This window comes from Oncorhynchus tshawytscha, unplaced genomic scaffold (assembly GCF_018296145.1).
Source record: "Oncorhynchus tshawytscha isolate Ot180627B unplaced genomic scaffold, Otsh_v2.0 Un_contig_12034_pilon_pilon, whole genome shotgun sequence".
Classification (NCBI taxonomy): domain Eukaryota; kingdom Metazoa; phylum Chordata; class Actinopteri; order Salmoniformes; family Salmonidae; genus Oncorhynchus; species Oncorhynchus tshawytscha.
In genome coordinates this window covers 167249-184139 of record NW_024609669.1, presented here as the reverse complement: position 1 = coordinate 184139, position 16891 = coordinate 167249, and the positions used below count along the sequence as shown (strand labels likewise).

At 44.0% G+C, this 16891-nt stretch overlaps 1 protein-coding gene and 2 pseudogenes across 1 annotated transcript; 2 read left to right on the top strand and 1 right to left on the bottom strand.

Annotated features, from left to right (window-relative positions):
* Positions 1-3307: 3307 nt before the first annotated feature.
* Positions 3308-8941, top strand: LOC121845425 (annotated as a pseudogene).
* A 1026-nt stretch (positions 8942-9967) lies between these two features.
* LOC121845424 lies at positions 9968-12336 on the bottom strand (annotated as a pseudogene).
* Positions 12337-13299: 963 nt separating this feature from the next.
* LOC121845427 (Golgi apparatus membrane protein TVP23 homolog B-like) lies at positions 13300-16748 on the top strand. The gene is made up of 6 exons (XM_042316774.1): positions 13300-13307; positions 13482-13626; positions 13864-13953; positions 15688-15813; positions 16007-16135; positions 16349-16748. The coding sequence occupies exons 2-6, from the start codon at positions 13579-13581 to the stop codon at positions 16370-16372; spliced, it is 417 nt and encodes a 138-aa protein (XP_042172708.1). The 5' UTR covers positions 13300-13307; positions 13482-13578; the 3' UTR covers positions 16373-16748.
* Positions 16749-16891: the final 143 nt, after the last annotated feature.

Sequence of the window (16891 nt, the reverse complement as noted above, 5' to 3'; positions counted from 1 at the left end):
TAACTTCCACTCACCCTGCACCCGACCGACCTGGGAGTATTCTCCCCAACTTCCTCACCCTGCACCCCGACCTGGCAGTAATTCTCCTTAACTTCCCTCACCCTGCACCCGACCGACCTGGCAGTAATTCTCCTTAACTTCCTCACCCTGCACCCGACCTTCCTCACCCTGCACCCGACCCGGCAGTAATTCTCCTTAACTTCCTCACCCTGCACCCGACCCGGCAGTAATTCTCCTTAACTTCCTCACCCTGCACCCGACCTGGCAGTAATTCTCCTTAACTTCCTCACCCTGCACCCGACCGACCTGGCAGTAATTCTCCTTAACTTCCTCACCCTGCACCCGACCCGGCAGTAATTCTCCTTAACTTCCTCACCCTGCACCCGACCCGGCAGGCAGTAATTTCCCAAACTTCCTCACCCTGCCCCGACCCGAACTCCTTAACTTCCTCACCCTGCACCCGACCTGGCAGTAATTCTCCTTAACTTCCTCACCCTGCACCCGACCGACCTGGGAGTAATTCTCCTAACTTCCTCACCCTGCACCCGACCGACCTGGCAGTAATTCTCCTTAACTTCCTCACCCTGCACCCCGACCGACCTGCTCCTGGCAGTAAACCCTCACCCGACCGATTCGGATTCCCGATCTGTCCTTTCCCCGAAGTGTGTAATTGTGCACTCCTCATGCATGTACATGCATTTTCACAAAATGAATGATGCCAACCTTCAGTTTTAAATCCATGAAGGGAAATAAACTAGAGCACACTTCAGAAAAATGAAAATTGGGATGTAGGAAGAGGGATAGGGAAACAATGGGATCAGAGGTTATGGGTCATTTAAGTAAACTGATTCAGAGGCCAGAGATCGTTCCCACTGATTAATATGTGCACAGTAGGTAAGGACTGTTTTGTCAATCAAGGATATTATTGAGTCATTTTCCAGGTATGCATTAAATTACAACTAACTGGATCACAACATGAGCTTGGATTTTGGTCATAACCGGTCATTGTACCTGACTTCACAGACATTCCCATCCAATGTTCTGTCATTCTTTTTCTATGCCAGACTTACTCTCATTGTTTACAACGGCTCTATATCCAGACAATCTAATTCCTGTTTACATTTCCTGTTTATATTGAATCTAGCCTAGTCTGGATCTAAAATGAATTGTTCCATTTCAACAAAAGTGAAACAGAGCAAATTAGTCAGGCTGAAACGAGCCCCTCGAGCTGTATTTGTATATGAAAGACAAATGTGTTTGTTAGATTTCCAAAATGTCAAAATAATTCTGTTACCAGCTCAGTCTCTCACTACATTATTGTAAGATAAGTTGTAGTATGGTTATAAATAGTTGCAGGAAGGGTGCGGTGGGAACATAATGTTGTCTAGAAACATCCTAAACAGAAGGAAACACTAGGTAAGGCCTGGTCACTGTGGTTCCTTGACTTCCTTAACTTTGCATTACATTAGTGATATAGTTTCTCCAGACATTGGATGACTCTTCTGTGATCATGTCAACCATAACGGCATCTGAAAACCCCTTTTATCTCAATGTATGTCCGTTTGTTAGTTATTCTCCTTCATCTACTGAACATATGATAACGTTAGAGTAGGACCAGTCATTCCAAACACATTGTGATGACTCCTGAAAAGCTCACTTTTCAGTGATGCGGGTTTCTCCAGGATGTTGACATTCCAGTTTTCACAGATTATATTGCAGAAGACAGTCATCCCAGCTGACCCAGATCATCTTTGTTGATACAACAGTATTTTTCTACGAAATGCTATTAGACAACAACTTTGGAATTGCCACGTCTGGGATGTCCTATGAGGAGTGTGGCTGTACAGTAATGATTTCATGATTCATAATAATTATTATTATTTTGGGGCTTATATTGTATTTGTCCTGTTATTTGTCCTGTTAAAACAGAGATCTCCACATTCCTTGCCCTCAATACCCACTTCCCTTCTCTCCACTCAAACCAACTCCGCCTTCCCTGAACCCAACTGAATGAGGGAGGAGAGAGTGAGAAAAGGAGAGAAAGAGAGACAAGGGAGGAGTGTAACAAGAGGAGGCTCCTGCTGCTGCCCGCTGACTCACACGGATACAGTTATTAAGGCGCGGTCCTCAGTTCTGTTCTTGTCTTCTCTACATTATCTGGAGTTAGGGAGCTGGACAGAGAGTTAGAGAGGAGACTTTCAGAGAGACAGTCTTAGGGTGTGAGAGTTAGGAGCTGGACAGAGAGTTAGAGAGGAGACTTTCAGAGAGACAGTCTTAGGGTGTGAGAGTTAGGGAGCTGGACAGAGAGTTAGAGAGGAGACTTTCAGAGAGACAGTCTTAGGGTGTGAGTTAGGGAGGCTGAGAATAAAGAAAGACAGAGAGCGAGAAAGTGTTTTGAGAGAGATAGAGAGAGAGAAAGCGACTTACTGAGCGAGAGAATAGGAATTATAAGAGTAGTGAGGCCTGTATAGGATGTCATGATAGACTAAGATGTGAAGAAAGATCTGCACCGTCTGCCTGTCAGGCCCAGAGACCCAGACAGAGGCCCAGCAGTCACACCCTGCAGCCTGAAGTAGAGAGGAGAGAGTGAGGGAGATACTGTGTCTTGGGCACCAGCAAACACAGGACATCCACTAAACCAGAGAAAGAGAACATGGAGACCCTCATCATCAAGAATGAAGAGAATACAGAAGAGACTCATCCCACAACTGGAAGCAAAGATGTCACCACATCCATGATAAACATGTGGGACCTGAACCTAAACCAGGAACAAGAGGACCCAACAACAACGCACGATAAACTAGGGGAGAACACCCAGCCTCAGAACCAGGAACAAGAGGACACAACAACAACGCAGCCAGGGCAGAACACCCAGCCTCAGAACCAGGAACAAGAGGACCCAACAACAACGCACGATAAACCAAGCAGCCTCAGAACCAGGAACAAGAGGACCCACAACAACGCAGATAAACCAGGGAGAACGCAGCCTCAGAACCAGGAACAAGAGGACCCAACAACAACGCACGATAAACCAGGGCAGAACGCCTCAGAACCAGGAACAAGAGGACACAACAACAGCAATAAACCCGAGGGGAGAACACCCAGCCTCAGAACCAGGAACAAGAGGACCCAACAAAACGCACGGCCAGAACACCCAGAACCAGGAACAAGAGGACAGCACGATAAACCAGGGAGAACACCCAGCCTCAGAACCAGGAACAAGAGGACCCAACAACAACGCACGATAAGCCAGGGAGAACAGCCTCAGCCAGGAACAAGAGGACCCAACAACAACGCACGATAAACCAGGGAGAACACCCAGCCCCAGACAATCTCTAGCGGGTTTACTGTCACCCCAGAAGATGTGCTGTGTGACTCCTGCATCGAGATCCCGTGCCGGGCCCAGAAGTCCTGCCTCACCTGCCTGGTGTCGTACTGCGAGGCCCACCTCAGACCCCACCTGGAGAACCAGAGGTTCCAGAATCACCGACTGGTGGAGCCCTTACAGGACATCGAGTGTCACACCTGTGAGCACCGGCTACCGGCTTGAACTATACTGCCTGACGGACGGCTGCGGTGTGTGTGTGTGCTGCGAGTGTGAGGGACAGGGGCATCTGGGGCACAGTACTGTACCTGTAGAGGAGGCTCGAAGACAGATCCAGGTATTGGTAACATTTATATTTTAGTGGAGGCTGGTAGAGGGGGAACTAGGGAGGACTGGATTCTTTGTAATGGCTGAGCCTGTCCTCCCCTTTCTCTCTCCACCAGCCTCCACTGATACATACAGACACACCACACACTTCCATTTCACAGACAGTGAGTGATAACTGTATGAGTGCTCCCTTTTCTCTGGCATGGACATGTTGTTTTGGGTTGTTCCACGAAAACACTGCCTTTTGCATCCCTTTGATATTTTAAGTAGACATTGTGCACCAATATTACATTTTAAAAAAGATTGTTATATTAAATGAAGTGTCCTTTAATATAGAACACATGGAGAATTCAATAAATCTTTAATATGAATATAATCTTGATTACCCAGAAGGGAATTCTCATAAAACGATTTGTTAAAGTGCCAAAATTAACAATTTTGACATGTCACTCCTTGCACCCGCTGTGACTTCTGGGAAGATTTGAACACACTTAACCCCAACATTCAGCATCATTGTAAAGCCCTGGTTATGTTGATGACAAAGTCTTGTCTGGAGATGATTATTTATTTCATGTGATTAGTGATTAATTTATGTCGGCCCCTCATTTTAAGGTCAACCCTGTTACGTGAACTGAACTCTCGATTTAATATGGTGAAACTATTCAAGAGGAAATGGTCTCCCCGGTTACGTTCAACTCTGTTGCCTTATTTGGCACTCAGCAGTAGAAACAATAATAAAGTATTTCCCCCTGGTTCAGTACAAAGCTGAAGGATGGGCCCGGAGAAATAAAACCACTCTCAGATTCAAAGGATCAATTCATCAATGATATGAAAATTATAGTTTTAAACATGTTTGAGGCTAATTAGTGTGTTTACATTTACTTTGTTTACAAACATTGCAGTAAACAAGCTATATTTTGGGTTCTGATGGGGTACGACAGTTGAACTAAGCTAATAAAACATTTATAAGTTATATTCTTCAAGAATCAATGGGTACATATAATTAATTTATAAGTAAAAAAAATGGCTTCAGCAACTGCGATTGCCCCTTTCATAGGTACTTCCTGTTGTCTTTTTTTAACCTCTTGAGATGGAAAACTAGTTTTGTTTTTTAGTTATTTCTGACAGAATGTTAAAATTTGGTAAAACCAAACTTTTCTTTTTTCCCAAGTTACATTTCTCAAAAGGCACGGTTGTTGTTGTTTTGAAGTCCAAAACTCCAAAACTGTCTAGTGATCAGGACACGATGTGGGAGCATAGGATAAGGAGTCTCCAGGCAAATGAGTTTTTATGACAATTTGTTTATCACAAGACTTCAGTACGTTTCTCTGTGATAAGAAACCTTCTGTGTGACATGTGATACGTACAGCCTGCCCATTGTTCTCTTCCAATAGGTGGCCCTCTCTCAAAGCTACTGTAGTAAATAAAGCAAATGCATTTCCCATGGGCTATGCTGGTAACCTGGCACTGGTCCCATCGTGTGTGTGTGTGTGTGTGTGTGTGTGTGTGTGTGTGTGTGTGTGTGTGTGTGTGTGTGTGTGTGTGTGTGTGTGTGTGTGTGTGTGTGTGTGATCGTCTATAGACAGAGCTGCAGAAGAAACAAGGGGACATTATGAAGACCGTCTCAGTGGCAGAGAATTCCATTGGCAAGCTACAGAGCAACACTGCATCCATAGAGGTTTTTCACTACACCCGCGTTACTTTGACCATTTCCTCTGATCTTAATGAACCTTAAACACACAGCTGATACAACTAAGCACCTCCTCCTCTCCTTTAAAAAAAAAGTATGTCACACATTCTCTCCATACATTCTTTCCCCACGTTCGCATATTGTTCATTTATCACTTAAAACATTGTCTCTGATCTTATTGAACCTCGAAACATACAGCTGATACACATTTACTAAGTACTTCTCCATTCCTCCTCTTTCTCTTTATCACATATTCTGTCCATCTTTCTCTCCCCAGAGCTCGGTGGCAGGGGTACGTGCTGTGATGGAGCAGCAGTTCTATCTGCTGCAGGGGCGTGAAGAGGCCAGGGGAGGGCCACGGAGGGGTTCTGGAGGAGCAGAGGCAGGCGCTCAGCAGCCAGGCCGAGGGCATCCAGGCCCACCTGGGCAAGAAGAGCCAAGAGCTGAAGAAGACCCTGGCCAGAGTGGAGAGACTCTTCAGGAACAAGAGGGACGTAGACTTCCTGCAGGTGAGAGACTGGGGCTCCGGGAGTGAAACTTATCCTATGTACAGACCTTGGATCTCCTCAACCTTAACCATTAGTGGGAAAAATGCTAAGCTGACCCAAGATCAGCGTTTAGGCCCGGGGCAACTTTAGAGTGCACCAGAGAGGTTGGGTTTAATTCCATTTCAGTTCAGTAAATTCAGGAATTAAACTCACCCCAGGTGAGCATTGATGAAATGAACTGACTGAATTTAAATTGAATTGACCCCAATCCCTGGTGAGTGTCACACATGAAATGAAATGAAACAGAACGCATGCAGCTAGTGTTGTTGCTGAAAAGCACAATATCAACCTGCTGCCTTCAAGTCTCCTGTGTCATGATACTGTGAGAGGTATTTTATGAATTTTTACATTCTATTGGTTGATGCTCGTTGAATATTTATTGACAAGACATTTCAGCTTAAAATGTTGAATTAATTTGTAAAGTTTGAAAAACATAATTCCACTTTGATATTATGAGGTATTGTTTGTAGGCCATTGACAAAAAGAATGGAATTTAAATTCAGGCTGTAACACAATGTGGAAAAAGTCAAGGGGTACTTTCTGAAGGCACATGTATTTTATAGGTTGATGGTGTATATTGCATCACACTGCAGTGTTTGGAGATGTATTTATTTTACTAGGCAAGCAAGCCTGTGGCTCAGGGGCAGAACAACAGATAAGAACCTTGTCAGCTCAGGGATTTGAACTTGCAACCTTTGGTTACTAGACCAACGCTCTAACCACTAGGCTACCCTGCTCTCTTCGACTGCTCAGGATAGGACTCATTCTGAGCCCTATCCTGAGAGGACTAATATCTTAGCCTTTGCCTCAGCTTTCCCCTATGATCTGTTAAATATTGTCTCGGTCAGTAATTTTTGACTGCGTCTCGGTCAGCGGTTTGTAATGTTGACAGTGTCCACAGTGTGAGGGAAGTGACAGGTGGGAGGAGCTATAGGACAGGATCACTGTCATGACTGGAATGGAAGTTAGTGGTTTTCCATATGTTTCATGTGTTTGATACTTTCCATTGATTTCATTCCAGCCATTAGAATTAGCCCGTCCTCCTATAGCTCCTCCCACCAGCCTCCGCTGCTTACCATAGACACTTCATTTAGATTTTGAAAGGATTTGATAGGTATTAACAGTATAGCCAAGAACCTACCAAGTCTATTCAAGGGAAAGCAATACTACCATATTGCCTTAACCTATCTGAAATGTCTCGGGGTAGAGGTTTGGGGTTATTTCTGGACGGAGTCCTATTGTGCATCCTAAATGGCACTCTAGTTCCATATAGTGCACTGCTTTATAGTACACTACTTTCATGCTGTGATGGAGCAGCAGTAGTGCACTATAAAAGGGCATAGGGTGTCATTTGGGAAGCAGATATAGCTGTCTTAGTAGTGTGACAGTAGTGTGGTGGCTCCTCCTGCTGGTGAATGTAGGAATACTCTGAGTGGAAGACGGGGGCTGTGGATGTCTGTCTGCCTGGGCTCTCGTCGGCCTCTGATCGCCTGGCCTCCTTCAGCTGCCCTGCTCACTGAGTCCACCCAGGAACTGTGTGACCAGCTCAAGGCTACCTACAGGGACAAACTGAAGGACATCTGCAGGACTGGTGATGAGTGTACACATTTTAACCAGGGCTGTGTTCATTAGGCACCAACACAACAAAACTATAGAAGCCTGGAAAAACTGCTCATGTTCCTTTGTTTGTTTTTGTTGTTGACATATGCTGTTTCATGACATAATGAAAACGACCCAAGTTGTTAGTGTAAAGAGAATATTCTCCCAATGACTTAGCTAAATAAAAGTTAAATAACTAGTTGGATAAGTAACCATAGTCTTCCCAATGCATTGTATTATAGAGTTCTCTATGTAGTACCTGGAGGATAACTTATCTTTCTCCTACACTGACCTACAGAGAAATCTGGGCATTACAACCATGGTCCATCCCAAGATGTCAAAGTCTTTTTCACTGCCTGAGCCTGAGATGCGAGACGACTTCCTCACGTGTAAGATGTCTTTTTTGCATTAGCAACCATTTCTAATTTGATTTGCATAGCTAGTGCTCTTCACAATGAGCTAACCCTTTTGAGAAATAGCCTGACTTGGTGTAACCTTTCACATGTGTTATAGCGACTGAGGTAGCCTTTGAATAAGTATGTGTGTGTTTGTATTGTCCCTGCATGTGTCCTGTGCTGGCGACAAATCCATTTTCCCTCTGACGATTAATAAAGTTTATTCAATTAAATGTGTCTACTTGACAGATGCCAGCAGTCTGACCTTTGACCCAGACACTGTCCACAAGTTCCTGAGACTAACCGAAGACGACAGGAAGGTGACCAACACCACGCCCTGGCAGCACAGCTACCCAGACACGCCCGAACGCTTCGAGTACTGGCGCCAGGTGATGACCTCAGAGAGCCTCTACCTGGGCCGACACTACTTTGAGGCAGAGCTGAGTGGGGAGGGCATGCACGTGGGACTCACCTACAAGAGCATCGACCGGAAAGGCGTGGAGAGAGGCAGCTGCATCACAGGAAATGACTTCTCGTGGAGCCTCGGAAGGGAGGGGCGGAGCTTTTTCCACTTGGCATGCTGATATGGAGGCGGTCGTGGAAGCCACAAGTGTGTTCACGAGAATCGGCGTCTACATCGACTTTGACTCAGGCTCATTAGCTTTCTATGGTGTGACTGACATCGCTGTGACACTCCTCTACAGGTACAAGGCTGAGTTCATGGAGCCCTTGTATCCTACTGTCTGGCTCTCAAAGAAGGACAGTGTGGTTTTATTGGTTGGTCCTAAGGACCCCCACTAATGAAGAGCTCAACTCTGCCTGCCACCCCCATCACTCCCATGGAAACATCAGCTCCTGTCAGTCCAGAATCATAATACTTTGACTGCAGAAGTGTAGTTAGGTTAGAGAGCGGACCAGTACACATTTCTGTTTCTCACAAATACAATAAAGTATCTATTCTATTCATAAGCAGTTGCCTTAAGTGACTGATACTGTACTTATTTTACAGGACACAGCATCAAGTATCACAAGACAACAGACAGGGACTTTACAGGGGTATCTGCACTCATCCAGGACCTATATACTAGGCGGTGTCAGAGGAAGGCCCAAAATTCTCCAGATTCCAGTCACCCAACTCATAGACTGTTCTCTCTACTACCGCACAGCAAGCGGTACCGGAGCGCCAAGTCTAGGTCCAAAGGCTCCTTAACAGCTTCTACCCCCAAGCTATAAGACTGCTCAAATAGCCACCCAGACGTTTTTACACTGCTGCTACTCGCTGTTTATTATCTATGTACAAAATTACCTCGACTAACCTGTACCCCTGCACATTGACTTGGTACCGGTACCCCCTATATACAGCCCTGTTATTGTTATGTAATTTTATTGTGTTACTTTTGATTTAACTTTTTACTTAAGTTTATTTTAGTAAATATTTTCTTAACTCTATTACTTGAACTGCATTGTTGGTTAAGGGCTTGTAAGTAAGCATTTCACAGTAAGGTCTGGACCTGTTGTATTCAGCGCATGTGACAAATATAATTTGATTTGATATAGAACAAAACATGACACTGAGGGATTGAGTAATAACTTTTAACTGCCCTTTTTATTGGAACAGGTTAGCAAGTGACTGACTTGCTAACTACTGTGGTTGGTCTTTCATATGCAAAAACATACTATGTTTATTTGACATTGTGCTGAGTACTAACTACCAAGATGAGTTCAAGGGCTGTCTTTCATTGTTGTGTCAATGGTCAATCCAATGTAAATCATATTAACAATGTGACAAAGCTTTTGCCAAATCTTTTTAGAATTGATTTACAAATATGAATTGCTTGACTTTTTAAAATACCTAATACTTCAGATGAAATTAAGCATGAGACATATTATTTTTACATTTTAGATACATATATAGCCTGGTTCCTCTCAGGTTTCTCCAGGTTTGGCCCTAGGAGTTTTTCTCCTAGCCACTGTGCTTCTACACCTGCATTGCTTGCTGTTTGGGGTTTTAGGCTGGGTTTCTGTACAGCACTGAGATATCAGCTGATGTACGAAGTATTATATAAATACATTTGATTGATACATTACAACACGTAAGAAATGATTCTCATAAGAATGTGCACAAAATATTTACAGATACCATGACACACAGTCTCAGGCAGAGAAATCGATTGAGGTCTCGTTCTCATCATACGCAGGATTAAATGCAATGGCCTGACGGCTCAGGGAGATAGAGTTGGCGGCTTCAGTCCCATAGATACCTGGTACTTCGGGCATCATGGTGGGCTTGTCGAAGATGGGGTTTTCAAAGCCGTGGTCCGTGAACTCCCTATCTCCTCCTGGCTTCTCCTGCTGCCTGTGAGAAGGGATGGAGATGGTGGGCATGGTTGGCATTTTTATGACGCCTGCGGAAGAGGACAGCCAGGAGGGGGAGACCAATGACTACTATCAGGATGCCAGAACACGGCTCCCACCACAACTCCTGGGCGTTGTCCCCTGCCCCGTCACCACTGGTGGCCCCAGAAGAGGCCTGAACTCAGCCCCGAAGTTATGCCCAGGTTTGAGCCTTGGGCTTGGACGTCCTTCAATATGTCCTTGCCAGGGCCTCTGCCACCGCACCAGACTCCCCCATCCAGGAGCACGATCTGGATCTCAGCTGCAGCCGCACGGGGATCACCTCGAGGAAATACTGAGATTTGAGCACCTTGACATGCCTAGCTGAATGGACTGGTACGAGGGGCAGACCAAGGAAGAGGTGTTGCAGTCGATTCTCGATAAGACTCAAGGATGAAGCCTGGGAGGAATACTGGATGGTGACGATGGCGCTGCACACGTCACAGCAGTGTCCTATGGGGTACAGTGGCTTACAGCTCATAGGAGCGCATGTCACAGTGCCGCAGATCCTGTTGTGATTCGCAGAGTTCCCACAGTCACAGCCAGAGGCATCACTGCAGCCAGAAGCCCCGACGCTGGGGGATGAGGTTCCGTGGAACTGCAGCCGGCCAGAGTGTGACCCCAGATAATGGGTGAACTCCGAGCTGCTGCTGAACTTTTCCCAGAACGGACACACTCTGGACAGGGGCTGGGCTGGTTGGAGGTGTCCACGCGGAACGAGGAGCCAGCGCGGAACAACACATTGTCATACTGGCAGGGTACGCTCTCCTCGTGTACAGAGAACAGGAAGCGACCTTTCTCCAGGTCGTCTAAAGACTCTGCCGCCTGCCACAGCGCCGGTCGAACCACTGCAGAGACTCTGCATCTTTGAACTGGGCAGTGACGCCGGCCCCGCAACCGGGTCCCCTCCATTACTGACCGTGAAGCCGCCCCGAGGGAAGGATGAACTCTCCGTCCACCGGTAGCTGGATCTCCTGGACAGAGTGGACCGTCTCCACATACACAGACACTTTCCTCTGAGCCGAGAACTGCACTATGTCATTACCGCAGGGCACGGACCCTTTGTCCCAGTTGGTCTTGTTTTCATAGTTAGTGTCGGGTATCCACTGCTTGTACAGGGCGTCAGCTGCCCCGAACAGACAGAGACCGAGGAGAAGAAACACGGCTGGTGTTTTGGCATCCTGAATGCTTCTGACAGAAGTGGATGAAGTACGGGGTGACCTTTGTCTCTGGCAGTGTGACTGTCACATGAGGGAGTGAGTGCACAGGTTCCCAGATTATGAAGTTGATGATCTCTGGTTGACTCATCTTTACCGGCTGGTCACCAGCTTGGTCAAAGATTAACTGCTGCTGCAGCCGCAGCAATAACACCCCAAAATAACAGTGTAGATGTCTCTATGAAAGAAAAGTGATTTGATTTAGGCCTACACCTTTTCATAGCCTTTATGCCTAAAAACTGTCTGGTGAAAACTGTATAGTGTTAAAAAAATGTGCATCTACAGTAAAAGTAAAAGCCGCTATAGTGATGTTTCTTGTGACCAGCGGTGGAATTGAAATTTTAAAAAAGTCATTGCGAACTCATCAATGTTAAATCTAAACATTCTATGTAAAAAATAAAAATAAAAGATTTGTCAAACTGTTCCCATCCATATACTTCCTTGATTGCGACCAGTCATTTAAGGCAGAGTTTCCCAAACTCGGTCCTGGGGCCCCTCCTGTGTGCACATTTTGTTTTTGCACTAGCACTACACAGCTGATTTAAAATAACTAACTCATCATCAAACGTTGATTAATTTAATCAGCATTGTAGTGCTAGGGCAAAAAACAAAATGTGCACACAGGACCGAGTTTGGGAAACCCTGGGCTGCATTCAGTATGTTTTAACGTTCTCGAACGTTCAATTGAACAGAAACATTTCTGTACTGAACGCCAGTTGAAAAACAGGGAGGGTTGTGTGTTGGGAAACACTGTCCGCATGTCCACTGCCCTTTAAAAACGTCACTCATTGCTTCAAGCCACACCCACCAAATGGAAGCAAACCTTCATATTTCCAGTCATTGGCGCAAACATACCTCAAAGTCTGTTCAATGACGTTTTGGAGAAACGTGTTGTTCAGAACTAATCGTTCTGCAACAATTGAACGCACATCTGATATAGGTCGTGTGGGCGATATACATATTGGTGATGGATTCTTTTCTTGGGGGTGAGACGCTTTGCAGATGATCAAGGTGGGTATGAAATGAAACCATTACAAATTAAAGACCTGAAAATGATCAGTCTAATCACAAGCAGTAAGTTGCGTTCGAGGTAAAGATATCGCCATGAATATGTTTTTATTAATTAATTAATTAATTAATTCATACAATTAGTGATATCACATTTCACATCACATTAGATTTTCAAATCTCTGGTTCTAGATCTTTACAAAGTTGCAACCAGGCAACTTATTCTGCACCTATGAGTGGGGTCCTTCATACAAGCATGTTTATTGTTTACCTACACGTCATCCGGAAGTGAGTGTCAAAGAAGATGAGACTGGTGAGATCTCTTACTATTTTCAAACAAATAAGTTGTTTTATATCTTTAACTATTGATGACACTATGCCTGGTAACGCTTTACTGTTCAAGTTGCTCTCATGGCGTTTTTCTTAGCGAACTTTGTGTTGCCCTACTTCAGTGAGCCTTACTAGGTAACTGCTAACTAGCTTGCTCACTTAACTTGTTATTTTAGCTAGCTACGTTTATATGCAATTATTTGAATAGATTAACCTTTGTAATGTTTTAAACCGAACTATTTAGCTAGAATGCACAAATGACCCCAGAGCCATCTAATTAGTGTGTCACTCACTGTCATGTCATTTAGCTGTACAGTAGTAGCTATCTAAGTAACGTTAGCCACCTCAAAGTGAGCCTTGTTTGACAGCTCATTTATTTCTTGAAAGGATTCACAGGGAGGCAGATGCTCCACTTTGGTGACGATGATGATGATGCCCCCACTGCCACCAGACAGAAGAAATCCCAGAAATCAAGTGCGTTTTGGAAGTTGATTCACTAATTGATGAGGAGTAACAGAACAAACAGATATTTTCATTTCCACTCCGGATCAGCTATTCTGATCACCAGAATAAGAGATATTGTTTGTGAACTATTCCTCTCTCTCTCTCTCTCGCTGTGTGTGTGATCAAAACCTGCTCTTGTTTTAGGCATCCCCTGGCCACGTTCTTCCATCTCTTCTTCCGCACCAGTGCCATCTTAGTCTACCTACTGTGTGAAATCCTGAGCAGTAGTTTCATCGTCTGTATGGTCACCATCATCCTCCTCCTTTCATGTGACTTCTGGACAGTCAAGGTGGGTGGGTTGTCACAGTTTGACGTGGTACAACTTTATTTTGTCATACCCTTTTCACTATCGTGTTGGTCTGGATATTTTTATTTTCACAATGCCCTTTCCCACATGTTTCAGCGATTGTTGGATGTGCAACCAGGCCAGGCTAGCACAGCTTGACAGAGTAGTGTGAAAAGGGTCAAAGTTGCCTTTGTTTTATAGGTCCAGTTGGTCAGTGATCCCATTGTGTTTCTTTCTCAGAATGTGTCTGGCAGGTTGATGGTGGGCCTCAGGTGGTGGAACCAGGTGGATGAGGATGGACAGAGCCACTGGGTGTTTGAGTCCAGACCAGTACGGTTGCAGTATAGTCCATGACTGTATTTGTATTTATTACGGCTCCCCATTAGCTGCTGCCAATGCAGCTGCTACCTGCCTGGGGTCCAAACACATTAAGGCACTTACATATAAAACAAAAGATAAAACAGTACATCATGTAACCACAACATATCTACAATACAAAATGTATAATACCATATTACAATATACGTATGTGCTAGTAGTTGTATGTGTGTGTCTGTACATTTGTGTGTCTCTTCACAGTTCCACTGTTCCATAAGGTGTATTTTTATCTATTTAAAAAAAAAAAAGTCTGATTCTACTGCTTGCATAAGTTACCTGATGTGGAATAGAGTTCCATGTAGTCATGGCTTTATGTAGTACTGTGCGCCTCCCATATTCTGTTTCTGGACTTGGGGATTGTGAAGAGACCTCTGGTGGCATGTCTTGTGGGGTATCCATAGGTGTCACTGAGCTGTGTGCTAGTAGTTTAAACAGAAAGATCGGTACATTCAGCTTGTCAACACTTCTAACACACAACAAGTAGTGATGAAGTCAATCTCTCACGCACATTGAGCCATGAGAGATTTACATGCATATCATTAATGTTAGCTCCCGTGTACATCCAAGGGCCAGGCATGTTGCCCTGATCTGAGCCAATTGTAATTTTCCAAAGTCCCTCGTTGGCACCTGACTACACTATTGAACAGTAGTCAGGTGTGACAAAACTAAGGCCTGTATGAGCTGCCTTGTTGATAGTGTTAAGAAGTCAGAACAGCACTTTATTATGGACAGACTTCTCCCCATCTTAGCTACTGTTGTATCACTATGTTTTGACCATGACAGTTTACAATCCAGGGTTACTGCAAGCAGTTTAGTCACCTCAATTTCCACATTATTCATTACAAGGTTTAGTTGAGGTTTAGGGATTGATTTGTCCCAAATACAATGCTTTTAGTTTTAGAACTATTTAGACTAAGTTATTCCTTGCCACCTGTTCTGAAACTAGCTGCAGCTCTTTGTTATGTGTTGCAGTCATTTCAGTTGCCGTAGTAGCTGACGTGTTGAGTCATCCTCATACATAGACACACTTTTTTGGGATTTTTTGATTTTTGGCTTTACTCAAAGACAGCGGCATGTCATTAGTAAAGATTGAAAAAGTAAGGGGCCTAAACAGCTGCCCTGGGGAATTCCTGATTCTACTTGGATTATGTTGGAGAGGCTTCCATTAAAGAACACCCTCTGTGTTCTGTTAGACAAGTAACTCTTTATCCACAATGTAGCAGGGGGTGTAAAGCCATAACACATATGTTTTTCCAGCAGCCGACTATGATCAATAATGTCAAAAGCCGCACTGAAGTCTAACAAAACAGCCCCCACAATATTTTATCAATTTCTCTCAGACAATTTGTTTACTGTAAAATAGCATTGTATCTGGTCAAGAAGGTTACTAAGGGTTGGTAACAGGCTGAGTGGAGTTGTAGTTGTGCCTGTCTATTAGTTTAGTTTTCATTTATTTATTCGCACCCACAAAATACAAGTGAAAGACAAACAGTGCCGATAAACAACCAGGTGCGTTTGGAAATCCAAGAGGGCTTATATGAAAATTGCACCCCCCCCAAAAAAAACAGTATATAGAAAATCAGACTGTTCAATCAATTAAACAAAGCACAGAGTCTACGACTGAAAGAATTGCAACAACTAAGACTTCTGTAGACACGTGCTTAATTTTCCCAACTCTCTCTGTAGGCAACCAGTAGAAAAGTTCCAACCAACTCTGAATCACAGATCTTCTGGCTGGGTCTGGTTGTGTGTCCAGTCCTCTGGGTCATCTTTGTGTTCAGTACTCTCTTCTCCTTCAAGTTTAAGTGGCTGGTGGGTTCAGTACCTTTCCTTTCTCCATTTGAATTTAGACATCTCTAATTTCCCACCCGATAATTAATATGTCAAACCTAGTATGAAGCTAGCTATATGATTTAACATAAACAGATACATGCATTGTTTTGGGTTCTCAAAGAAACATAAATAATCACAACGCATTGCATTTTTATGTCATGTCCCCTTGCAGGCAGTGGTGATCATGGGTGTGGCATTGCAGTGGGCCAACCTGTATGGATATGTGCGATGCAAAGTAGGCGGGAAGACCAACTTGAGGAGCATGGCAACCAACTACCTTGGCAGCCAGTTCTTCAAACAGGTATATAGTTCTTATTTAAAAACAGACCATATTAGACATTTCAGCTCATAGGTAGCAATTTGGAGGATAATAAACACCAACTCATTTTTAATTTCGACTACAATTATATTTCCCATTTGAGATCGGGTTCAGTTGCAACATGGACTACTTTTGTCTGTGATAATATATGATATTTCTGCCATCTAAACATTCATGTTTGTTTTCTTTATATAGGCAATGGCCAAACAGGGACCTTAGAGGTGGATGTGCAGAGAGAAGAAACATTAGCATTTCTGCTAATGTAATATTTTATGTTATCAAGAGGATCTTGCCTTGCTTTAACTGAGGCATAGGCTACTGTTATTTTCTTAATTCCTGTTGAACAGGTGGAAGGCATCTCTCTATTCTGAGGGCACGGGGTTGTTTCCCACCGAGTCCTACAAACGATGTAGTATAAAACTAAGAGACTACTAGTTTTCTTTGTATGTTTGTTTCATTTGTTTTCCTGCTAACTATTCAAAATACAACCTTGTTAATGATTGATAACTGCTGATTGTAATATAAGACATTTGTAAATATTATATTTACATAAAATGTCTGGGTGAATGAATAAAAACAAAAGTGTGTGAGTCAAGTGAGTTGTAATAATATCATGCAATGTCCACACTAAATGCAGCCAATGGAATTTGTCCTTGGAAGTTTGGCGCAAAGAAGCAGAAGCCACTTGACTAACCATCAACAACCCTTTAATTAACCTGTGGTTCAGTTGGCTAACTC